Below are 25,483 nucleotides of genomic sequence, written 5' to 3' on the forward strand. Positions count from 1 at the left end.
CATGGAAAAGCTTGCGGGGGCGTGGACAGGAAGTCACTGGGTGGGGGCCAGGCCAAGGGCAGGCAGATAAAGGCAGGAGGCTGTCCGAGGGGGTGGCCAGGCACCAGGGACAGAGCACGGACATGGGGCCCAGAGGTCAGCAGGAGGGGCTTCTGCCCAAGCTGGTGAGTAGACCCCCCCCCCCCCCATGTTCTGGGGCCCCCGCTCACCCATTCTAACATCCTTGTGCTGTGTGCTGGGAACCTGGCCTGGCCCTGCTTAGGAGGTAACCTGGGGCAGTGAGGCTGGGAACGTGCCATTTGGTCACACTGGGTCTTTCCAGAACAGAAATAGGGCAAACCGTTAATGAGGGTCCAGGCAGAGGCTAGGTTATTCCTCGGACGAACCCCCCCAGAGTCCAGCTAGAGGCTGGCCAGCTCCCAGAGAATAACTCAAACCCACACACGTACACCCACGTATCAACACCACGCACACACATCAGCACACAGCAAATCCACAGGCACGTGTGCGTGTGCACAACGCAGCTCGAAGGAGAGGGCCCAGTTGCCCCTGCCCAACTCAGCCAGCCTCTGGGGGAGGACGAGTTCCTCCCGCTTCTTGAGGGTCAGTGGGGGCCTAGGGCAGAATCGGGAGACGGGAAGCCGGAACCAGAGGACCTGCCCCCTCAGGCTGTGGTCCCTTCATCCAAGGCAACTTGGGGAAGCTAGGCCATGGGCTTGGGGGAGGGCGGGTGGGGGTTCTTGAGCCCATCTCCTGTTGGGTCCTGTTGGGGGCAGGGAGTAGAAGTAGGTCACCTTGCAGACGGCGCTGGGGGAGGGTCTTCAGGCTGCCAGAGAAAGGAGGGGACAATTCCTCTGGGCCTTGGGGCCTCTTAGTCCCAGAGATAGGACCAGAATCCAAGGTCCAAGACTTTCCTGGGAACCACAATCAACACAGCTTCTGGGCACATCGGGGGGTTCCAGTTGGGGCAGAAGGCGAGGGTGAGGCCCTCCAGGGATGGATGAGCCCATCCCCAGGACACTCTCCGGTGGCCCTCATGCTGCCTTTCCAGGCATCTGGGCTCCTCCGGGCCCAGCAGAAGCTGAGGGGTGGAGGTGGGGGGGCAGGTGCCTGGGGGAGAAGTTGAGGAGAGCTGGGAAGACGGGGCTACAGCCGGGAGCCCATCCCACGCTGGTCCAGAAGCTCCCATGACATGGTGGGTGTCCTTCACCAGCTGCCCCCGGGCGGTGCCTCCAGGACTGTCCAACCTGAGAATGGTGTCTCCGGGGTCAATCTCAGGTTCGTCAGCCCGTGAGGTGCCACCCCTTTGCCAGCAGCGGCTGCCACAAGGCGAGGAGCGATGCCCCCGGGGCCTGGCCGGAAGGGAAGCTTGGGGAGCCCCAGACCGGCATTGGGCACATCTGGTGGTCACGCTCAGTCGGGCAAGTCAGCCAGGTTGTCAGCAGTGGAGTCTGGGGGCTGCTACGGGCCTGGGGCAAGACTCCGCCCCTCACGGGGCCTCAGCTGCCCCCTCCGCCCCGCCCCCCACCGAACCGCAAGGTGCCCGGATTCCTGGCCGGGCTCGCTCGGGCTCAGCAGCCTGGAGCCGTGGGTTTGCTCCGAGCAGGACGGGAGGGAGCGGCAGATTCAGAGGCGCGAAGGGGCCCGGCGGGGGTTAGCGGGTGGGTTTTTAGCTGGCCTCGGCTAGAAGGGCAAGAAGGGGGTAATTCGCACATGGGGTTCACGAGGACCCGCCTCTTTGACCGCCACAGGACGGGGCCGGAGGAGGGGCTGAGCTGGGAGCGGTGTCGACCTCAGCAGCGACACGTCCGGGGTCGACGCGCCGGTGGGTGGGCCCGGCTCCCGGCGCGGGTCCTCAGGCTCGTCTCTCTGGTCACCGGCCGGCCTCCAGGGGGCCGAGGATTGGCCCGCCGTCACGTGGCGGGGGTGGGGCTAGCGCTGGCCCCGCCCCCTCCGAGCCTCCCGCGCCCCCCGCTGCGCCCCCGGGCCCCAGCGCCAGCGGAGCCGCCGAGCGAGCGTGGGGAGCCGGCCCGCGCGGCACCGCGCACCCGGACGGAGAGGGGCTGGGGTGGGGGGGCCGGTGAGCGGAGTCCGCGGAGAAACGGTAGGAGCGGGGGTCCCCCTGCGGCAGGAGAGAGCCCGGCGTCCGGGGCTGCGAGCGGCCGTGCGCTCAACGGGTGGGGCCGCGCCGGGGACCCCTCCAGACCCGGACGCCCCGGTTCCCCCGTGTCCTGCCCGCGGCCCGTGGCCGCTCGAGCTGCTCTCGCGGAGTCGCTGCCGCGGTCTTCCTGAGCGGGAGGGAGTCCCCCCCCCCCCGCCTGGCCCTCGGCGCCCCGGGTCCCCAGACCCCTGCCCCCGCCGCGGGGGGCCACGTCCCGCCACTTCCCGGTCGCCCCCTCCCGCTTGCTCCCCGCTTCCAGTGGTGACGGTGACCGGCGCAGTCCACGGGCTTTCGGATGGGTGCCCAGCCATGGCCCGCTGGCCGTGCGTGCACCTGCTCCTGGCAGCCCGGCTTTGGTCAACAGCGAAAAACCGAAAAGCCACGTCCTCAGCTAGCAAGGCCGTCGACCACTCGAGGTTGGTTCTAGGTTGCATGCCATGCAGCAGCTGAAGCAAACAAACCAAACCTACGTGGAGCCACGACGGAGTTTTCAAAAAACCTACACTGAGGGAAAGTGCATGCTGAGTACAGCATGCTACAGTTGAGGCAAAATCTCAGAGCTCGATAAAATCATGAGTGAAATGGGCTTTATGGCTGCTGACACCGGTGGGCAGGGTTAGAACCACAGGCAGAAAGAGACTGAAATTCTGGTGGCCACGGCTGGAAGGGGGATGCGGGGCTGGGGAGGGAGGTACAGGGCTTCACCGTCAGCTTTCCTTTTATGGAAAGTCTAAATCAAACGGCTTCATATTTATGTCCAGAAGGAGGGTCTGTTTCAAGGTGTTTGTTAAATTACTTATAGCATTTCTATGCTGCTTAATTTTTTTCCAAGTATTTCTGCCTTGCTCTAAGACCAAGGGAACAGACGACCCAGTACCCTGACCCAAGGGGGGGGGGGGGTTCCAGGTGTGAGGGACAGTCACTGAAAGGGTATGGAAGGTGACACTTGTGGCCGGGACCGGGTGGTCACACCCACGGGCCTCCTGGCTCAGGGTGGCCTCTCCCACCTAAAGCCAAGGCCCCTGGGCCACCCGCCCCACTGTGTGGGCCAGACACGAACCCCCCAGGGACACATGTGCCCTGAGGCAGAGACCGCAATCTCCGAGATGGGGAAAGAGAGGCACAGTAGTAGTTGGAGTGGGGCCGGAAACCCCATGCTGTGACCTGCACACAGTCCAGGGGTGCCTGACGGGGCCCAGGCCACGCGCTGTTCTTGTCTGTCTGCCACCAAGGCGGTGTGGTGTGTGTGGGGGTGAAACTCTGAACCCCGTGGAGCCATGAAGGCTGGAGGACCAGATGGGGGCTGGGGTGGAGGGTGGCCTTGCTGAGGAGACACCAGGATGCAGTGCCAGGTCACCACTGGCTCAGACACGACCCAGGAGGGAGGCACAGCAGCGTCCAGGCACGAGGACCCGAGTGCACTCCACGTTGATGCCCTGGGTGGGCGGGCACTGGGGTGACCTGGTCGGAACCGGGGGACGGGGGGACACAGCACAGGCCCAGGGGACAGCGGGGGGGTGGCCAGCCTGCCCCAGGTGCCCCCAGAGTCACCCTTTGCCTACCTTGTGCTACCCGCTGAGGGTTCGGGCCCAGGCCCGGCGTGCTGTTCCAGACTCCTGCAGCCTGCCCCGTCCTGCCAGGCAGTTCTGTGATCTGCCGTCTGCGTGGGGGACAGGGGCGGTTCCAGGCTGAGGCGGTAGGAGTTACCAAGTCAGCCAGGTGGGAATGAGGGGACAGTGGAAGCACGGGCTCTCGGCCAGCGGCTTGCTGGGACATGTCCCAGGAGGGCCGCAGAAGCCACAGTCCAAGCCGCCCTGGGCTTACAGGACCCTCTCTTCACCCTATTTGTGGTATTTAGAAAATGGAGGTGAAAAACAGAACCAAGGAGGGGCTTCTGTCCACACGTGGGCCAGGCAGGTGGGAGTGAGGTCCCTGCCCCCCCCCCCCCCCCCCCCCCCGTGCAAGACGCCTCCAAAAGAGGATGCCGCAGGGATCCTTAAATAAAACACACACCTGGTTTGCGGTGAAAACATTTATTTTACAACAGTTATCTTTATTTTAAGGTCAACATTCAGACATACGAAATGGAGATCATCACGGGACCCATCCTAACCCTCCAGCCTGGCCCTCAAGGGTGCACGTGGGAGCCGGGGTCAGGGGCACCTGCCCACCTCTGTGGGTTCCAGCAACAGGACAAAACCGGCGCATGGACGGCTGTTTCCATGCATTTGTATTTAGTATTTAAAAACAATGTATATATACACACACACACACACGTGTCTATTCCAGAGTGAACTGCCTTCCCTCTCTTAGCTTGAAACATTGTCCCATTTCCTAGGGAAACAAAATTTGCGAAAGGTACTGCCTGTGGACCCTGAGCCCAGCCCCTTCCTGGAGGGTGGCCCCTTGTGGCCCCTGCTCCTTCCCAGTGGACCCCTCCCAAAGCAGACCTGTGGGCAGGAGACAGCATCCCCTCTAGAATGCATTTGTCATGGGCTGTATCCTATGCTTAGAAAACTGGTTTTAATGTTTCGAGGGAGGGAAGATTTCCAGCCACCTGGAGGTCCCAAAGGGTCACTCACTGGAGTGTCAGGTGAGCACGAAGGGTGGGCCCCCAGAGATGGGGGTGGCACTGGGGGATGGTCCACCACGGTAGCCCTGGCACCCTACCTGGCCGTTCACACAAACCCTAGGGACACAAGTGGGTCGGTGTTCACTTCTGCGCACCCGGCGAAGGAGCCTACCTGCCTCCAAGACCCTGCTCTTGACCCAACTCACCAGGAAACCCAAGGCCGTTTTGGGGCCAGCTTTTATTGTACTTGTTGCCGCTGGGCAGCAGCAGTCACGCCTGCCGCGGGATATATACATATTCACATATGTACACACACACACACACACACACACACCCACTGCCCACACCTACAGCACAGACAACGCCAACCGTGCTCGTAAGGACAGTAAAAACGTAGCTTTCGCCAATTCCACAGGAGGGTTCACAACCAAAGTAACAAAAACAAACAGGGCGGTCCTGTGTCACACGGGCTCACAGATCAGCGTGTTGAGAAAGGAATGAGGTCGCTCCTCCCACACCCTCACGTCCGTCCCTCTGGTGGGATCTGCCGAGAGCCGGGGGAGGCCGGGCAGGGCCCCCCGCCACCCCCGGTGGGAGCCCGCGGGCAGGCGCCCAGCCCACCTGCTGGTGGTGTCACCCCAGCGTCTCCCAGACGGCCAGCGGGCACTCCTCCGGCAGGAGCTCACCCGACGGCCCCCCTGCCGTCAGAACTCGTGGGAACAGGCCTTTCCTGGAGCAGGAGCCTCGTGGCCACACCTGGTGGTCAAGGGTGTGGAAACGCCACCTGCTCTAACCCCAGCACACTCTGGCTTCTTCTCCAGTGGGTCCCCATGGGTGCCAAACAGCGCTGACTGACCAGGGAACTAGGAAAGCTCACACGCCGAGCGGTCATATCTAAAGCAGTTTGAAAACAGAACAAAGCCAAAGGAAGACAAGAGAAAGGAAAGAAGACCACATCACGGGGCAGGAACAGAACGCAAACACCAGCAGCCACCATCAGACGCCCCGCGAGTCTCCTGCGTGTTTCCTGCCATCCTGAAGCGGTCGCTGCTGCCAGGCCCCTGAGGGCATCTGGGCAAGCCCTGCGCTTTGTGGAACAGGACGGGCTCCAGCCCACACTGGCCCGGCGCTCTCTGGCCACACATGGCCTTGGCTCGAGGGGGGTGGGTGTGTGGGGGAGGGAAGCAGGGGAGGTAAGTGGAGGGGGGAAGCGGGCGGTGGGTGGGAAGGCACGGGGGTTGTAGGGAGGGAAAAGAGGGAGGGGGAGGGGAGAAGGGGACCGGGGGGGGGGGGGGGCACGGGAAAGGAAGCGGGGGTGGGGTGGGGGTGTCCTAGAGCCAGGAGCTCTCACAGCTGCGCAGCAGGCAGACAGTCGCCCCCATGTGGCCAGTGAACAGGGTGCCCCTCCAGACTCAGCAAGTGCACAGCAGGGAAACACACAGAACACTCCAGAAAAAGGGAACACGCCCAGGGCTGACAGTGAGCACACCCCGGGGGGGGGGGGGGGGGGGGGGGCTCTCATTCAGAATCGCCAAGTCAGGGCCAGGCGGGGAGAACCCCAGGCCCCTGGGCAATCGTCACCGTCCTCACTGCCACGATTCACTTCGACTACACACATTCTTCAAAGGACTGGTCGGACAAACTTCCTGCCCGGCCCCTCTTGCAACACCCACCCACCCCGGCCCCCAGGACAGTGTCCCGTCCTGTGGCTGGAGGACACTTGGCGAGGGGCTCCCAGACGCATGCAGTGGCCCCAGGGTTTTTTTGAGCACAGAGGTGCATGGTCCCCTGCAGGTCCCAGCAGCAGAGGGGGAGGCTTTCTACCTTAAGTCCAGGCTTTGAAGTTAGTTCTTGGCCATTCTGGGGGAAAAACAGCTCCCAAAGGTATTTCCAGAACGTCACAAAGGCCGACCACAGCCTGCCTCTCAGGCTCCATCTCGCTGCCGTGTTGGGACTGGCAGAGAACAGCTCTGTGGTCTTACCTCCTCCCTGGTCCCAGAGCCGGCAATGAATTTCTTAGCCTTTCACGAGGTCAGATTTTAGCGAATGATTTCTAATTTAAAATCACAGTGCATACTTTCTCTCTCGTTGGACGTCTTCACAATCATTTTAATGGACAAAAAAACAACAAAATGGGATCAAACACCTGCCCAGGGGCCTGGTGCTGGCTCCGCCCTCACACGGCTGCTCTCCGAGCGCATCCGCATTCTGTCCTCACGCTGCTATCCCTCCGGCCACTTCCTGGCCAACAACAAGAACCTGCTCTCCTCAAGGCCCCGGTGGCAGACAAGCGAGGGCTCCGCGGGCGGGCGGGCGGGAGGGGGTGGAGGCCGCGGGCGTCAGGAGCACGACCTGGTACGTCTGAGCCGGCGTCGTCCTCGTCCTTCATCTGCAAATCCAGGACGCACTCCGCAGCAGCCAAGCCCACGTGGGCCCCATGGGTCTCCACCGGCCAGTGCAGGCCCAGCAGGGAGCCACAGCACATCCGGTGGCGCTGGGGGTGTGGGGCAACTCTCAACTCTGGGCCGGCACGGGCACATCATAACCCACGTCTCCTCAGTCCCCGCGGCAGGGGCGTCACCCACGAGTTCCGGGGCACAGACAAGACTGACTTCCAGCTCCACAAAAGGTGCCGCTCAACACAGCGGTGAGAGGAGGATCCATCCCACAGTCCGGCTGCTGGCTCACCAGCCAAGGGCACCAGGCGCACCTTCGGTCCAGGTGCCGCCTCCTCTGGGAACCTGACGTCTCTAGCGCCGCCTGAACCATCAACGGCGGCCGAAGGGAACGGGCGAAGGAAGGAGGGCAGGAGCTCTGGGAAGCGCAGAGAAGAGGGCTGTGCTCACCACTGTGCTTCCCAGAGCCGCTCGGCCCTGCTCCGCCAGCAACCTGGACCTGGACGGTCAGCCCCTCTGACAACAAACTGGCTCACCACCACCACTTGTGGTTCTTCCAGGCCCAGAAAGGCCCACCAGGAGGCCCGGGCGGGCCTGAAGGAATGTGGAGGGTGACCCGAGGGGAGGGCAGGTGGCTGGAATGTGGCCGGGGCACGAGAGTGGGAGTGCGGAAGAACCACGTCCCGCAGCCTGGCCAGGGACCGCGTGCCACGGAGACCCGGGCCGCATCCGGGCAGAAAACGCGATCTTGGGGTCGGCAGAGCCTGCGACACGTTCCATGACAAACTCACCCAAAGGAAAACCCAGCCACGAGGCCAAGCCACCAAGGCAAACGGCCCCGCACAAACCCACAGCACGAACAGGCCACCAGCGCTGGGCGGAGGGAGGACGTGCCCAGCTCCTCCCAGGCAACGAACGCGTCCAGAGGCTCTGGCTGTGACCACACGGCTGGCGAGCCGGGACAGGGACTGGACCTCACAGCTGCCGCCGGCCAGAACCCGCCTCTGGCCGCCACCAACACAGGGGAAGGAGCCACCCTTCTGGCCCCAGCCTGCCCGGCTGGGAGACCCTACGCAGCAGCCACGGCCGGTGCGGCCACTCGTGAGCCCCGAGACTGCTTCGGCGTCTGGTTCACGCGGCCACACGGCGGCGCGCCCACAACACAGACACACACGGAACGTGGCCCCAGACATGCTATTAAAAAAGGAGAGAACAGAAGAGGACCGTAGCTACACTGCTTTAAATACTGCATGCGACGCACTTCACGTGTTGGGGGGCGACGGGCGGGCGGGCACAGAGGTGGGAAGGGCCCCGGCGGGCTGGCGGCTGCCCCTCCTCCGTGGCCAGGGCAGCCCCCTCCCCATCTCTGCGGCTACAGTTCATGATTCTAAGGGTGAAGTGGCCGGGTGCTGGGCTATCCTCTATCACAGCGGCTCCGGAACTTAGTTGAACCCGTCGGTGTGGTAGCTGGGGTGGGAGTCGGCCGTGAGCTGGGTGGTCTCTGTGGCGGACGCTGGCTGTATGACAATCGGCGTGTCTGCGGCCTCTGAAAAGCAAGCACATGCGTGTTCATCGTGTGAGGGCGGAGCCTCGCCACCGGGCCTCCCGAGCGCACGTGTGACCCCCAACGACACCGTCCTCGTGACAAAGCTCCGTCGCCTGGCCGCTCCACCAGGGTCACAGGTCGGAGGGGAGAGGCTACCTGCGCACCTCCACCCAACGCAACCTTCCTCCGTCGCCTCAGGTCACCGCCAGCCCTCGGTCCCTCCCCACCTGCTGGGTCCCGTGGAACTTCGGCCGCTTCAGATCGCGGGTGGGGACAGCCCTCTGCGTCTGCTTTTACCTCAAGTGTCCACGTTCACACCTCAACAGTCCCAGCGACCACCACAAACACTGCGGCACCGTGTCAGTGCCCTCCTGTTTGACAAGACAGGTCGACACGGCTCAGGGCCCGGCCCGGCCCGGCCCGCCCCGCTCAGCGGCCCTCGGCGGGCACTCACCCCGCTCGTCCGACTGCAGCTGTGCCTCCAGGTCCTCGGGGGACACGTAGAAGCCGGCGTCCTCGCCCGCGGGCGCCCTGGGCTTGCACCTCCCGCAGCAGCAGTTGAAGCAGCAGCAGAGGCAGCAGCAGCAGTAGCAGCAGGTGAGGAGGCCGCACACGACAAACAGCGCCTGCGCGGGTGGACGACAGGGGCGCTGGCCACGCGGCCTCCGGGACCCCCGCCCCGGGGCCAGCCCGAGGCTGCTCCGGGGGCGTGTCGGGCCCAGACGCCCTCCGCGGCCCTTCAGGGCCCGAGGAGCGGGGACACCGAGAGACGGAGCTCTGTAAGCTTCTGGAAAGGGGGCCCACAGGGAGGGGCTACGGGGCTGACTGGCCAGCACCACGGCGCCTGGTGGCCGGGGCCGTCACACCCTCGGGCCTTCATGGGACACGGGTTGTGAGTCAAGTGAGGAAAAGGACAAGTGTTCAAAACAGAACCACCGGACAAAATGTCAAACGTTTCTTAAGTCAGATTTCAAACACGTCCTCCCCCACGACGACAAAAACATCCGTCCAAAACGTGCTGGAAAAGCTCCCTTGCGAAGCCTGTCTCTGTAGGAACTTACTCGTCAGAGGACGTCCGCTCGGTGTCGGGCTCGCTCTGTGCGCTCTCGGCCCGTTGCACACAGGCAAGCGAGCTGGCCGCGTCCACACGGGACGGGGAGAAAGGCTGCCCCACACCCGGGAACCGGGGCCCCTGAGCAGAGCCCCTGGACCGAACGGTCTGACTGTGTGCGCCCGGACACCCCGCCCCCCGCCCATTCCGCTCACCTTGGCCCACCAGCTGGAGAGCACAAAGTAGGTGTTCACGTTCTCCTCTCCAAACTGCTCGGCCACGTAGAGCCCCAGCGACCCGTACTTGTCGTAGATGTTTCTTTTTGTGGCGTCCGTCAGGATGGCGTGGGCGTTGTTGATCTCCTTGAACTTGTCTGCCGCCTCCGGGTTATCGGGGTTCTTGTCAGGGTGGTATTTCAAGGCAAGTTTTCTGCAAATCAAAACCATTTCTTTGTCCCTTATTTCACACACACCCATCACAGGGCCCCGTGGAGGACACATTCATTTATCACCGCGGCACTTTCCACCTCTCCAGAGTTCCAGACTGTCAGATCTGGAGAAATCTCTGCAAACTGCCCGGCCCTGACCCTGACCCGGCCCCAGAGAAGAGGGTCCTGGGGTGAGGCTAACCCTGGGGGAGTGGCCGCAGGCACAGCCTGCGAGGGGGGCGGGGGAGGGAGGGCTCTTCCAACAGCTCCAAGGCAAACCCACTGCCGACCTCTAGTGTCCCAACAGGCTAACTGCTCAGCTGCCCCACGAAGTGACTGCAAGCGAGGCGAGCACAACGTGGGGCCTGCTTTCCGTGCTCACGAATCACACACGTGAGGAACACAAGAGACAACTAGCTGAGGGTGCGGACTCGTGGGGGGTTTGCCTCCTATGGCCTACTCCGTGCAGCTGTGCGTAAGTTCCACTGGGAGGGGACTACTGTCACTGCGCGGAGAAGAGCAAATCATTGAGCATTCTAAAGCCCCGGCTACGGAGCAGGCTCAGACCTGCTTCCCTCTGGACCTGGCTGCTCCAGGGCAGACCGTCTGTATCACCCACAAAGTGTTATTTTGTCGTTGCCAAGAAAATATCAGTTGAGAGCTGTAGGCTACAAGGTGTGGTGGAACCATCGCCACCTTGACACGGGGTCAGCTCAGCCAGGGACAAACACTGGTTTCGGTAAATGCAAGTCAAACCCCACGAGGTACGAGGTCCTCCCCGCGTGTGGCCTCTCACCGATAGGACTTTTTAATGTCATCTGAGGTTGCATTCTTGTCCAGCCCCAGAACATGGTAGAGTGATTCCCCAGAGGTAGAGAGTGAGCGCTGTCTCTGGTCTGCCATGGTAGGCTAATCTATAAGAAAAATGCGAAGAAAACATCAAGAAGTATAGGGATTCCAAGCACACTGCTGACACACTTTATTCCAGATGACTGTTCTAAGCAAAACATCATAACACTGCTAGTGGGGGCCAGGAGGTCCACAGACACAACACATCCACCTATGACATAAAGGGGTGTGGGGAGTGGGGCCAGAGGCAAAGTTAAAGTTGGTGATTGTGCCTGTGAAGGCGAGAACACGGCCACACCACAGAGACTGTGCACAATTACATGTGTTTATTGTAATCTCCAGAGCAACCTCTAAATAAAGAAATGCAAAGTATAGCTATAAAGGCTAAAAGAAAAAGGGAAATGGGGCAACTGGGCGGCTCAGTTAAGCGTCCGACTTCGGCTCAGGTCATGATCTCGCATTTTGTGGTTCGAGCCCCGCGATGGGCTCTGTGCTGACAGCTCGGAGCCGCTCTGGAGCCTGCTTCGGATTCTGTGTCTCCTCCTCTCTCTGCCCCTCCCCTGCTCATGCTCTGTCTCTCTCTCTCTCAATAATAAACATTAAAAAAAAAAAAAAAAAGGAAAAGGAAAATGAACTCTTTAGACTAAGAACTCCAATAAAAAGAAGAGACTGTCTCGAGGCGCCGGGGTGGCTCAGTCGCTTAAATGTCCAACTTTGGCTCAGGTCATGATCTCATGGTTCACGGGTTCAAGCCCCATGAGCTGTCCCCACAGAGCCTGGAGTCTGCTTCGGATTCTGTCTCCCTTTCTGCCCCTCCCCTACTCCCACTCTGTCTGTCTCTCTCAGAAATGAATACACCTTTAAAAAAATTAAAAAAAAAAAAAAAGATTGTCTCAATCCCTATCAAAATAACACCAGCATTCTTCACAAACCTAGAACAAACAATCCTAAAATTTGTATGGAACCAGAAAAGTCTCCGAACAGCCAAAGCAATCCTGAAAAAGAAAACCAAAGCTGGAGGTATCACAATCCCCGACTTGAAGATGTGCTACAAAGCTGTAATCAACAACACGGTATGGCAGTGACATAAAAACAGACATTCAGATCAATGGAACAGAATAGAGAACCCAGAAATGGACCCACAAACGTATGGTCAACTGATCTTTGACAAAGCGGGAAAGAATATCCCATGGAATAAAGACAAGTCTCTTCAGCAAGTGGTGCTGGGAAAACTGGACAGTGACATGCAGAAGAATGAACCTGGACCGCTTCCTTACACGAGACACAAAAATAAACTCAAAGTGGATGAAGGACCTAAATGTAAGACAGGAAGCCATCAAAACCCTAGAGGAGAAAAGAGGCAAAAACCTCTTTGACCTTGGCCGCAGCAACTTCTTACTCAACAGGTCTCCGAGGCAAGGGAAACAAAAGCAAAAATGAACTACTGGGACCTCATCAAGATAAAAAGCTTCTGCACAGCAAAGGAAACAATCAGCAAAACTAAATGGCAACCGACAGAATGGGAGATTTTTGCAAACGACATATCAGATAAAGGGTTAGTATCTAAAATCTATAAAGAACGTATCAAACTCAACACCCAAAACACAAATAATCCAGTGAAAAAAGGGGCAAAAGACATGAATAGACACTTCTCCAAAGAAGACATCCAGATGGCCGACACATGAAAAAATGCTCAATCACTCATCATCCAGGAAATACAAATCAAAACCACACTGAGATACCCCCTCACACTGGTCAGAATGGTTAACATTAACAACTCAGACAACAACAGATGTTGGTGAGGATGTAGATAAAGAGGAACCCTCTTGCACTGCTGGTGGGAATGCAAACTGATGCAGCCATTCTGGAAAACAGTGTGTAGGTTCCTCAAAAAATTAAAAACAGGGGCGCCTGGGTGGCGCAGTCGGTTAAGCGTCCGACTTCAGCCAGGTCACGATCTCGCGGTCCGGGAGTTCGAGCCCCGCGTCGGGCTCTGGGCTGATGGCTCAGAGCCTGGAGCCTGTTTCTGATTCTGTGTCTCCCTCTCTCTCTGCCCCTCCCCCGTTCATGCTCTGTCTCTCTCTGTCCCAAAAATAAATAAACATTGAAAAAAAAATTAAAAAAAAAAAAAAATTAAAAACAGAACTACCCTACGACCCAGCAACTGCACTACTAGATATTTATCTAAGGGATACAGCTATGCTTGTTTTGAAGGGGCACAAGCACCCCAATGTTTATAGCAGCACTATTGACAATAGCCAAAGTATGGAAATAGCCTAAATGTCCATTGACTGATGAATGGATAAAGAAAATGTGGTATATACATACAGTGGGATATTACTCAGAGATCAAAAAGAATGAAATCTTGCCGTTTGCAACAACGTGGATGGAAATAGAGTATATTATGCTAATAAGCAAAATTAGAGAAGACAAATATCATATGACTTCACTCAAGTAGAATTTGGAATTTAAGAAACACAACAGATGAACACAAGGGAAGGAAAAATAATATAAAAACAGGGAGGGAGAAAAACCGTAAGAGACTCTTAAATATGGAGAATAAACTGAGCGTTGCTGGAGGGGGTTGTGGGGGGGGATGGGCTAAATGGGCAAGGGGCATTAGGGAGGACACTTGTTGGGATGAGCACTGGGTGTTATATGTAAGTGATGAATCACTAAATTCTACTCCTGAAATCATTATTACACCATATGCTACTAACTTGGAAGTAAATTTAAAAATTAAAAAAAAAAAAAAAAAAGGGAGAGATTGTCAGAATGGATAAAACACAATGGGACTCTTGGGTGGCTCAGTCAGTTAAGCATCTGACTTCAGCTCAGGTCATGATCTCATAGTTCATGCATGAGACTGAGCCCCACGTCAGGCTCTGTGCTAACAGTGTGGAGTCTGCTTGGGATTCTCTCTCCCTCTCCCCAACTTGCATGCACACGTCTTCTCTCTCAAAATAAATAAATGTTAAAAACAACAGTGTCAAAATACATCAAACAAGTACTGACAGAATTAAAAGAAGAGACAACCCACTGCTATAAAAATCTCAGCACCCCTCTCTCAGACACAGACAGAACAAACAACAACAAAGTATAAATAGATGACCTGAAGAACACTACCGACCACCATCACCTCAATGACACTTATGTGACCCTCAACATCTATAAACACACAGAAAAGAAAAAAAAAATCACCAATATACCACATGCTGGGCTCTAAAACAAATTTCAATAAATTTAAATCATGCAAAGTATGCTCCCCGAGCTTAGCAGAATTAAGTTAGAAATTCAACACTAAGACCTCTGAGAAAACCTCAAGTATTTAACATCACCCAACACACTTCTAAACTAACATGCAGCTCAAAGAAATCATAATAATAGAACATATTTTGAACTAAATAATAAAATGTAACATGTGAGCCACAACCTAAGATTCAGGCTTATAACGCTGGAAGCAAGCAGAGCAGACCCAAGGGAAATGGAAGGAAGGAAATATTAAAGAGCAGAAACCAACAAAGTAAAAAACAGATAAGTGATAGAAAAATTTAGCAAAGACGAAAGTTGGCTCTTTGAAAACAATAAAATTAATAAACAACTGGCCAGACAAAAAAAAGAACAGAAATCAGTAACATGAGGAAGGAAAAAAAGAGGGGTCATCACTACAGATCCTACAGGCACAAAAAAGATAAGATTATAGACAACTTTATGCCAATAATTAGATGAAATGGACAAGTACCTTGAAAAATATAATTTACTAAAATTAACACAGGATAAAACAGAAAAATCTGAGTAGTCCTAAAAACATTAACAAAATTGAATCGGTAAGAGAAAACCTTCCCACAAACAAAATTCCAGGCCCTGATGAGTTTTCTAACAAATATTCAAGGAAGAAATGACATTAATCTTAGATAAACTTTTTCAAAAACAGGGGAAGAAGGATCTGCTCTTTACGTGTCTTAACCAGCATTACCAAAAAATCCCTCATAAACACAGACGCAAAAATCCTTAACAGAGTATTAGCAAATAGAATCTAATCAAGTAGAAATTATCCCAAGAATGCAAGCCTGATTTAACTTTCCAAAGAAACCAATGTAATCCACTACATTATAGAGTAAATGAGACAAACCACATGATCATCTCAAGAGATTCAATCAAAGCATATGGCAAAGTTCAATACCAATTTATGATTTTAAAAATTCTCAGGAGATATTGGGAATAGAAGGAAACTTTCTCAGTCTGATAAAGGACATCTGACCAAAAGCCTACAGCTGATATGCTTAGGAGTGAAATACTGAAGGTTTCCCCTTAAGACCAGAACGTGACAAGGACGCCTGCTCTCACCAATTCTATTCAACATTGTCATAGGACCCTGAACACTGCAACAGGAAAAAAAGAAAAAAGAAAAAGACCTAAAACTGTCCCTATTCACAGATGACTTGGTTGTTTATATAGAAAATCCTAAGGAATCCACAAAAAACAAAAACAAACAGAAAACCAACCAACCAACCAAAAACTGAGAAGTGAAGTTAGCAAGATCACAGGATACTAATATGATATTTAAAACAACCATACTTTTGGGGCGCCTGGGTGGCTCAGTCGGTTAAGCGGCCGACTTCAGCTCAGGTCACGATCTCGCGGTCTGTGAGTTCGAGCCCCGCGTCCGGCTCTGGGCTGATGGCTCAGAGCCTGGAGCCTGCTTCCGATTCTGTGTCTCCCTCTCTCTCTGCCCCTCCCCCGTTCATTCTCTCTGTCTCAAAAATAAATAAAACGTTAAAAAAAATTTTTTTTAAATAAAACAACCATACTTTTGAGAGCAGTAAGCAATTGGAAAATATTATTACGTTCACGTTTCATTTACAACAGCATCCAAAACACTAAATTTTTTTAGGAGTCAGATTTAACAGAAACATACAGGACCCTTATGTTGAAAATCACACATTGCCTAGAGAAACCAAAGATTTTAAAAAATACAGATTTATAATGTTCATGCATCAGAAGAGTCAATACTGTTAAGATGCCAATCCTTTCCAAATTGATCTACAGATACAATACAATCTTAACTCTAATCCTAGCAGGCTCATTTGATAGAAATTGAGAAACCTATTTAAAAATTTGTATGGAAAAGCAAAGGGCATAACACTGACATACAGATGGTCAACAGCACATGAAAAGATGTTCGTCGCTGTCATTCAGAAATGCAAAATAAAATGAGATACTACTACATTTCTACTAGAACAGCTTGTATGAAAAAGATGAGCCGTATCGGGGCACCTGAGTGGCTCAGTCGGTTAGCGTCTTACTTCATCTCAGGTCCGTGATCTTACAGTTAGTTCCTGAGTTCGAGCCCCAGTCCCTCTGCTGTCAGTGCAGACCCCGCTTGGGATCTTCTGTCCCCACCCCCTCTCTGCCTCTCCTCCACCTGCACTCTCTCTCTCTCTCTCTCTCTCTCTCAAAAATAAACAAACATTTAAGGGGCTCCTGGGTGGCTCAGTCAGTTAAGCGTCTGACTTCGGCTCAGGTCATGATTTCATGGTTCGTGAGTTTGAACCCCGGGTCAGGCTCTGTGCTGACAGCTCAGAGCCTGGAGCCTGCTTCGGATTCTGTGTCTCCCTCTCTTTCTGCTCCTCCCCCACTCATGCTCTGTCTCTCTCTCTCCTTCAAAAATAAAAAAAAATTTTTTTTAAATAAATAAATAAGCATTAAAAAAAAAAAAAAGATGAGCCGTATCAAGTAAGTTGGCAAGGATGTGAAGTAACATGAACTCTGCTGAAGACGTAAAACGCCACAACCCCTTCAGAAAACAGCTTGGTAGTGCCTTAAGAAGTCAAACACACACTTATCATACGACCCAGCCACTCCACTGCTGGTACGGTCTGACACATGCAAAATGAAAACGCAGGTCTACACAAAGACTTGCACACCAATGGTCACAGCAGCTTTATTCCTGACAGCCAACATTTGGAAACAACCCAATGTCCATTGACAGGTGAATGGATCAACAGAAAGGGGTCTGTCCGTAGAGTGGACTACTGCTCAGCACGAAGGGAATGAGCCACAACCACCCTTTAAGCATGTTGCTGAGTGAAAGGGGTGAGACCTAACAGACGACGTAGGAGTCCCTCATATGAAACCCTGGTAAATGCAAAGTACGCGAGGTTGCGTGAACACAGAGGCAGAGCGAGAGGTCGCTTACAAGGACTCCAGGAAACACTGGAAAATTACCTGGCACACACTTGCCACAGGACCCAGCAGGTCTGCTCCTGGCTGATTTATGCAAAATAAAAGGAAACACTGTTCACATAAAAACCTACACACAACATTCAGAGCAGTTTTACTCCTAACAGCCCCAAACCAGAATTAGTCCAGATGTCCTTCAACTGAATGCTTAAAAAACTGGGTGGTGAATACACCACGTAATAAATACTACTTGGCAAACGAAAACAAAGTAACTGCTGTGAGAAGCTGGATGAGCCTCCCGGGAATGCCACTGAACACACAAAGCCCATCCCAAAAGGCTACACAGTGTATGACTGTACCTACAGAACATTTTTGAAATGATACGACGCCAGAAATGGAAGGCAGATGGGTGGGTGCCGAGGGGTCAAGGATGGGAGGTGAGTGTGAGTACGAAGGCCAACGCGGGGATGGCCAGTGGCACTGAGACCTCCAGTATTTTGAGTCTAGGGGCGCAAACACAAACCTATGCAGGCGAAACCACTGAACAGAGGTCACCATGCACACAAATGAGTAAAAGTAAAGATGGGGAAATCTGAGTAGGATCGGTAGATCGTATCAACATCAGTATCCTGGTAATGATCTAAAACTACAGCTTGGAGGGGCACCTGGGTGGCTGCATTGGTTGAGTGTCCTTCGACTCGGGTCATGATCTTACAGTCTGTGGGTCTGAGCCCCATGTCGGAATCTGTGCTGACAGCTCAGAGCCTGGAGCCTGTTTCGGATTCTGTGTCTCCTCTCTCTATCCCTCCCCCACTTTCTCTCACAAAAGCAAATAAAACATTTAAAAATTAAAACAAAACAAAACACTCATATTTTGGCAAAATATCACCACTGGTAAAAACCAGGCAAAGTGTTGGGGTGCCTGAGCGGCTCCGTCGGTCAAGTGTCCGACCGGCTCAGGTCATGATCTCGCGGTTCGTGGGTTCGAGTCCTGAGTCGGGCTGTGTGCTGACAGCTCAGAGCCTGGAGGCTGCTTCGGGTTCTGTGTCTTCCTCTCTCTCTGCCCCTCCCCCACTTGCGCTCTGTCTCTCTCAAAAATAAACGTTTAAAAAAATTAAAGAAAATATCTAACATTTAAAAAAAAAGGGGGGGAGCTTTCCAATCTCCCGACTCTGCCTCCGTGATAGCAGTAAGACGGGTCTAGGCAGCTCCCAGTGCCATTAAACACCTGCAACCCTGGCCTGAGATCAACCATCTGAAAAATAAAGGATGGACATAATTTTTAAACTCAATACTGATTTAATAGTCTGTATGTGTGGGGCAACCTGGGTGGCTCAGTCAAAACTCCGACTCTTGGTTTCAGCTCAGGTCACGATCTCATGGTTTCGTGAGTTCGAGCCCCACATCGGGCTCTGCACTGACAGTGTGGAGCCTGCTTGGGATTCTCTCTCTCCCTCTCTCTGCCCCTCCCCACTTGTGATGTCTCTAAAAATAAGTAAACTTAAAATAAATAAATAAATGTTCTCTCTCAAAAATAAACACACATTTAAAAAAATAATAAAGAATACATCAGGGGCGCCTGGGTGGCGCAGTCGGTTAAGCGTCCGACTTCGGCTCAGGTCACGATCTCGCGGTCCGTGAGTTCGAGCCCCGCGTCGGGCTCTGGGCTGACGGCTCAGAGCCTGGAGCCTGCTTTCGATTCTGTGTCTCCCTCTCTCTCTGCCCCTCCCCTGTTCATGCTCTGTCTCTCTCTGTCTCAAAAATAAATAAACTTTAAAAAAAAAAAAAAAAAGAGTACATCAATGTAAGAGTCTGGGAAAAGTACTGCTCCTGCCTTCTACATGGAACTGTCTGGGGAGGACACACTTGAACAGAATGAGGAACCTGGGACAGGAGAGTGGTGTCATCTGGGCCTGTGGCAGGAGAAGTTGACAGCAGGAGACACAAGAGCAGCTCCCACACCCCCCACCCTCCTGTGGGCACCTAATTACCACACCTAATGCAAAGGTTAACGCTCACAACAGACAGGAGGGGGGTGCAGGGGTGGACGGCCCCAATGTGCCAGGTTCCTCGACTCCCTCCAGTGGCCGCCTTGAGCACCCACCGGGCTGGGTTCCTGGAGCGTGGCAGCCCCCAGGGGTCAGGCTTCCCCTCCCCTCACCAGGCAGGCTCTGTGGCAGTGGTATCACAGATGTGGAGACAGAAGTACAGACAGGTGAAGTCAGGATCTGAACCCAAACCAAGGGCACCAGGCCCTGGCCTATGGACACCAGTTAAACCACCTCGCCCCTAGGCCCAAGGGATGATGTGTGCTGCTAAGGGCGGAAAATAAAACAAGTCTCACTGCCAAGAGAGAGATCATGGGTTCTGGAATCAGGATGTGAGGGTTCTAAGCCCAGCTCTGAAAGTTTCTGGCTGTGTGACCTCAGGCAAATCACTGCAGTTCTCTCACCTGTAGACCTCACCAGACTAGGTTAGCAAGGAGCCAAGAGATCCGCCAGGAGCAGGGGTCTTTATTGATGCTGATGGAGCAGCATACTCTCAGCATCCAAGTCCGAGCCAGTACGGTCTTGCCTCGTTAGGCCACGTCAGAAGTACCACAGCACTGTCAAATCCAACTACTGCCCCTAAGTAACTTCCTTGGTTTTTATTCTCAGGTACTCAACGCCTATTAAGTAGTTGGCCTCTAAACCCCATTAAGTAACAGTTTCTGTCTACTCTCTAAAAATAGCTCTGGGCATACCTCTTTCACACTGTACTTTTCTTTAAACACATTGAAGGTTTTTGGCAACCTTGTATCAAGCAAGTCTCCTTTCCAACAGCACTAGCTCATTTTGTTTCTGTGTCACGTTTTGATAACTCGTGCAATATTTCAAACCTTTTATTGTTACTGTATTTGTTGCAGTGACCTCTGATCAGTGATTCTGACTCAAATGCTCAGATGATGGTTAGCATTTTTTAGCAATAAGGTATTTTAAAATTGAGGCTTGTGATTTTTTTTTTTTTTTTTTTTTTTTTTTTACACATAACGCTACTGCACACTCCCCAGCCGATGGTTTAACGTAAATGGAACGTTTATACGCACTGGGAAACCAAAACATTCATTTGACTGGGCTCTATTGTGATACTTGCTTTACTGCAGTTTATCTGGAACCAAGCCCTCCACAGGAGATAGGCTCGTATGCCTACAACATCTAGAAGCAGTCAGCTACTTAATCTGATGGAAGAGAGTACCCTGTGAAACTTTCACATTTTAAATTATGATTTAAAACTCAGTATTATTTAAAACTCAGTATGTATGCCAGATATCACTAATATTACTGCGCTGAATGTCAAAATTTCCTAGTCTCAGACAGAACCGTCTTAAGAAAGATCAATAAAATAATCTAAAATTAATTTTCCTAATTTCAGTGGGTTGCCAGTAACTACATCCAAACTCCCCCCCCCCCCCCCATGAAGGCACGTGCATACATGAGCAAGCGGGGGAAGGACAGAGACAATCCCAAGCAGGCTCTGCTCTGTCAACACTGGACTCAATCCCACCGCTTGTGACATCACGACCTGAGCTGAAATCAAGAGTCAGACACTCAACTGACTGAGCCACCCACGTGCCCCTAAAAACTAAGTTATTAAGCATCCTGAGTCATTTGTGACTGGCAGCTTTCTCCCTCATAATTGGAGTAGCACAAATCTGTAATATACGGCATCAGAATGTTAGCGGGACAACTATCTGAACACTCCTGACCCAATAATGTTATGATCAGGCAAGCTCTCCACAGACAGAGGCACAGACTAATGTTCACATGGACATGAGAACTTCTGGAACAAGAAGCTTCTAGAAAAAATGATCTGTTGAAAACCCAGCCAGTGAAAACACAAACCAAAAGGCAGCAGTCAAAAATGGAAACCAGGGGTAACGGGTCTGTGGGCAGGTGTTGAACCCACGGAAATCCTAGAACAAGACTAAAGAGCACTGGGAGCTGTGCGAACAAATCTGATCATCTGATGCATACAAACATCGCAAACCTACAAGGACACAGGCGACACGTGGGGGGAGGGGCGTGCAGACAAGGGTGGGGTTTGCCTGCACCGAGGGATGCTAATTTCATCAGCACCACCTTGATTTTTCTATGTCAAATTCAAGGAAAAGTGCAACAATGCTTTTATGTAAAAGACATGCAAACATCTTTAGAAGGTTAAGTATCTGATTGTTTTGGGGAAAACTAGGAACCAGAGGTTAACGGACATTTTCTTGGCTGCGTAACATTCACCCATATCTTTTTTTTTTTTTTAACATTTATGGTTTTTTTTTTTTTACATTTTTACTTTATTTATTTTTGATAGAGAGAGAGAGAGAGAGCACAAGCGGGGGACGGGCAGAGAGAGAGGGAGACACAGAATCCGAAGCAGGCTCCAGGCCCCGAGCTGTCAGCACAGAGCCTGACGTGGGGCCCGAACTTGTGAACCATGAGACCATGACCCGAGCCAAAGTCGGACACTCAACCGAATGAGCCACCCAGGCGCCCCTTCTTTACGTGTTTTAGGAGAGCAAGCACAAGTGGGGGAGGGGCAGAGAGAGAATCCCAAGCAGGCTCCACACTGTCAACGCAGAGCCCAATGCGGGGCTCAATCCCACAAACTGTGGGATCATGACCTGAGCCAAAATCGAGTTGGGTGGACACTCAACCAACTGAGCTGCCCAGGTGCCCAACATTCATCCACTTCTATACCATGGCTTGATTTTTTTAAATCATTATGCTCTTCTGTATTGTTTGAACTTTTAATACCGTTATAAAGTTATCACTTTTATAAAATCTACTAAGTTGTCCTTCTCAGAACATCAGCTGCCGCAAGACCTCTTCTAAAAGTGCATCCGGGGGCACCTGGGGGCTCAATCGGTTGAGCGTCTGACTTCGGCTCAGGTCACGATCTCATGGCTTGTGAGTTCGAGCCCCGCGTCGGGCTCTGTGCTGACAGCTCAGAGCCTGGAGCCTGCTTCGGATTCTGTGTCCCCCTCTCTCTCTGCCCCACCCCTGCTTGTGCTCTGTCTCTCTCTGTCTTTCAAAATGAATAAACATGGGGTGCCTGGGTGGCTCAGTCGGTTGAGCATCCGACTTCGGCTCAGGTCATGATCTCACAGCTCATGAGTTCGATTCCCGTGTTGGGCTCTGTGTTGACAGTTCAGGGCCTGGAGCCTGCTTCAGATTCTGTGTCTGCCTCTCTCTCTGCCCCTTCCCTGCTCACATTCTGTCTCTCTCTCTCACACAAATAAACACACATTACAAAATTTTTTTTAAAGCGCTTCTGGATACATGACTGCCCTTCCCAGAAGGTGCTTTTTTAGTGAGTCGCCTCCAGGACAGCTTTACTTAGCATGCTCGGTGTGCTGGGCTGTCAGGGGTACTGAGAAGCCCAGCCTACCCGGCCAGTGATGCCCCTGTAACCAGGGGTCTGGGGCTCATCCCCATGGGCTAAACTTCCCTCTTGCAACCAGGAAGTCTCCAACAAGCAGTACTGCAGAAAGAGAAAGCTGTTCTTTTGTGGGCAAGTCTGTCTGTTTTGGCCACAGCTGATGGAAGGCACCCAGACAAGGGGTCCAGTCACCCAGGGTCTAGCTGACCCCAGGAACCAGCAAACATCCTCACGTGGACCCCCTCCTGATCCAATTTCAAGCCCCTGGCAGTTTTCTGGCATCACAAACGAGAGTTGGAAACTAACCTCCTTTATGTCATAATGGTATGGACAGCAGCTCTGACCTAACATAACTGTGTCGAAGCCAAGTGCCTGCATCGGCAAGGGGTGGGCTGGCTGCGGGACAGTCCGCACAGACCCTACCCTAGCTTTACTTTGGTGTTGGTCTTCCAAGGGTTACTCGCCTTGGAGCAGGCATCAGCCAGCTTTTTTTAAGGCAAGATAGTAAACATTTCGGTCTTGTGGGCCAGTCTCCATCACTGGGTCCCCAGTTTTTAGCTCTGCCTTTGAAGCCGGAAATCACACTGTGTGAAAGAATGGGCACAGGGGTGCTCCAATAAAACCTGATTTAATTACAGAAGCAGGTGCAAGCCCTGCTTTCGAAGTCACATAATGGGTCTCTTGTGACTTATTTAAGGGAAATTAGGTCCTGCAGATGGCCCCTTATGTTTATATACTGTGGACAAGTGTAGGTTTAGTTACTGTCACACTTTTTTCAGTCCTCAAAAGTAACTGTGCACAAATACAAAACAAAGATAGAGGTACAAACTTAGGTGACTTAAAGAAGAAATGTTTTGAGGGGCGCCTGGGTAGCTCAGTCGGTTGAGTGCCCGACTTCGGCTCAGGTCATGATCTCACATCATGCTCTGTGCTGAGTTCAGCCCCACATCAGGCTCTGTGCTGACAGCTCAGAGCCTGGAGCTTGCTTCAGATTCTGTCTTCCTCTCTCTCTGCCCCTCCACTGCTCGTGCTCTGTCTCTCTCTGTCTCTCCCAAAAATAAATACTTAAAAAAAATTTTTAAAAGAAGGTGACGGCCACCTGGGTGGCTCAGTTGGTTGAGCATCTGACTTTGGCTCAGGTCATGATCTCACGGTCTGTGAGTTTGAGCCCCACGTCGGGCTCTGTGCTGACAACTCAGCCTGGAGCCTGCTTTGGATCCTGTGTCTCCCTCTCTCTCTGCCCCTCCTCCGCTCATGCTCTGTCTCTGTCTCAGAAATAAATAAACATTAAAAAAAAAAAAGAAGAAATGTTTCGAATATGCATTTTCAATCAATATGGAAGAATTCAAAGAAGTTGGCTGCAACATAAAGCAACTGGAGGGCCAGACAGCAGCAAGGGCACCCTCTTGTCCACGTAAAAATGGCTGGAAAAGCCATGTGAGAGGCAAAGGCATTTTTAACAGAAACCATCCAAGAAAGATCAAAGCTGTCCCTTGTCCGTTCATTCTTCTTACTTCATTAATGATTTATTTACGGTTTTTCTCTGGCAATGAAACTGTAAAGGTACTACACAACAAATGGGAAAACTTAAACCAGAAGACAAATCCAAAAATCAGAAAACAAATGCCACTTACTGCAAAGAAATGCAGCGGCTGCTGTATCTGAGGAGGACCCGTGGGAGGACTGTGCCCTGACACTTCGCAGTCGGGTCTCCCAGGCTCCCTAACACTGCCTGGCACATCCAGGGCACTCGACACGTGGGTGGCCAGAGGTTCTTCAAACAACCTTCGACTGGAGACCTCGGCAGCCCATGCATGACCCTCCAACCGTGTATCCGCAACATATTTTATGGGTTTTTTCCAACTGGAATTTTAATTAAATTTAAGTTATCATGTAACACGGAACAACTAACTACCCTTACGATACTTCACACCAAAGAACACAGAAACAAGATCCCCCACTTTGCACATGTTTCTCCAACGCTAAGAGGAAGGTCTGCTGAGTGCATCAGACACACAAGTGTTCTAGAACAAGGCGCCCCACCTGCCTCTCTATGACTACGATGGTAAGGTGTGGCGGCATGAGGGGGGGCAGCACCAGACCAGATGGATAACGACCCTGCCACGAGCCCCGCTGGGCTCCAATGCCTGTAACTTCACTCACAAAACACAGCATTCATCATTCTCCATGATCACTTATCTGAAAAACATTTACTGAGTCCTTCCACATGCCAGGCATTGGGAATACTATGATAAACAGGAAATACAATCTGAGAGTGGGGAGTGAGTTCAGTGAAGCAGGACACTCGAAATCAGTGAACACAGGTCCCCAGTAATACAGTTTATGGGAAGAGGCAACAAAAACAGCTTATGTTTTAAGATTATTCTGGCTGCGGGGTATAAAATTAATATGAAGAAGATCCTGCCGAGGCACATTATACTCACAGTGCTGCAGGCTAAAGGATCGGGAGAAAATCTTGTAAACTGAGGAAATGGACATATTACATAGGAACAATCATCTGAATTACGTGCTTCTCATCAGAAGTAATGGGAACCAGGAGGCAGTGAGCACACCTTTAAAGGGCTAAAATAGAAAACCCATCCAACCAGAATTCTATCTGCAGCAAAAAACATCCCTCCAAAACAAAGGTGAAATAAAGACATTTTCGGAAACACAAAGAAGGAAAGAAACCAAGAGAAAGACTTAACTTACAATAAATGCCAAAGAGTTACTTAAGCCAAAGGGAAATGATATCAGAAACTAGCACTTTCAGGAAGGAATGGAGCCTTTGGTAAGTATCTAGGTAAAAGATTATTTACTTTGAGACAGAGAGTGAAAGTGTGCACAGCAAGTGGAGGAGGGGCAGAGAGGGAGAGCGAGAGTCCC

General features: G+C 52.6%; 2 protein-coding genes across 3 annotated transcripts in view; one reads left to right on the forward strand and one right to left on the reverse strand.

Moving 5' to 3' along the window:
- Positions 1 to 67: 67 nt before the first annotated feature.
- On the forward strand, positions 68 to 4,357 carry LOC125161974 (collagen alpha-1(I) chain-like). The gene is made up of 4 exons (XM_047852431.1): positions 68 to 164; positions 1,279 to 1,539; positions 1,752 to 2,577; positions 4,225 to 4,357. The coding sequence occupies exons 1-3, from the start codon at positions 123 to 125 to the stop codon at positions 2,082 to 2,084; spliced, it is 636 nt and encodes a 211-aa protein (XP_047708387.1). The 5' UTR covers positions 68 to 122; the 3' UTR covers positions 2,085 to 2,577; positions 4,225 to 4,357.
- Positions 4,179 to 25,483, reverse strand: part of DNAJC5 (DnaJ heat shock protein family (Hsp40) member C5) — a 39,152-nt gene continuing 17,847 nt past the window's right edge. Inside the window, exons 2-6 of one of the 2 annotated variants that reach the window (XR_007150837.1) lie at positions 10,950 to 11,067; positions 9,942 to 10,155; positions 9,130 to 9,301; positions 8,973 to 9,046; positions 4,179 to 8,675 (exon numbers count right to left, since the gene is read on the reverse strand). Coding sequence is in view for 1 of the 2 variants with exons in the window: in XM_047852432.1 (XP_047708388.1) it covers positions 8,572 to 8,675; positions 9,130 to 9,301; positions 9,942 to 10,155; positions 10,950 to 11,056 (597 nt within the window). In the remaining variant the exon portion in view is untranslated. The remainder of the gene's footprint in view (positions 8,676 to 8,972; positions 9,047 to 9,129; positions 9,302 to 9,941; positions 10,156 to 10,949; positions 11,068 to 25,483) is intronic. The other variant, XM_047852432.1, reaches the window with a different exon arrangement.

Source organism: Prionailurus viverrinus, chromosome A3, assembly GCF_022837055.1.
Source record: "Prionailurus viverrinus isolate Anna chromosome A3, UM_Priviv_1.0, whole genome shotgun sequence".
NCBI classification, from domain to species: domain Eukaryota; kingdom Metazoa; phylum Chordata; class Mammalia; order Carnivora; family Felidae; genus Prionailurus; species Prionailurus viverrinus.

Excerpts from the sequence above, each read along its gene's own strand:
- LOC125161974 (XM_047852431.1), top strand. The coding sequence starts at position 123 with ATGGGGCCCAGAGGTCAGCAGGAGGGGCTTCTGCCCAAGCTG. Across the intron at positions 165-1,278 it reads AGGGGCTTCTGCCCAAGCTG|GTTCGTCAGCCCGTGAGGTG; the intron begins GTGAGTAGACCC and ends GGTCAATCTCAG. Across the intron at positions 1,540-1,751 it reads GCCCCCCACCGAACCGCAAG|GACGGGGCCGGAGGAGGGGC; the intron begins GTGCCCGGATTC and ends TGACCGCCACAG.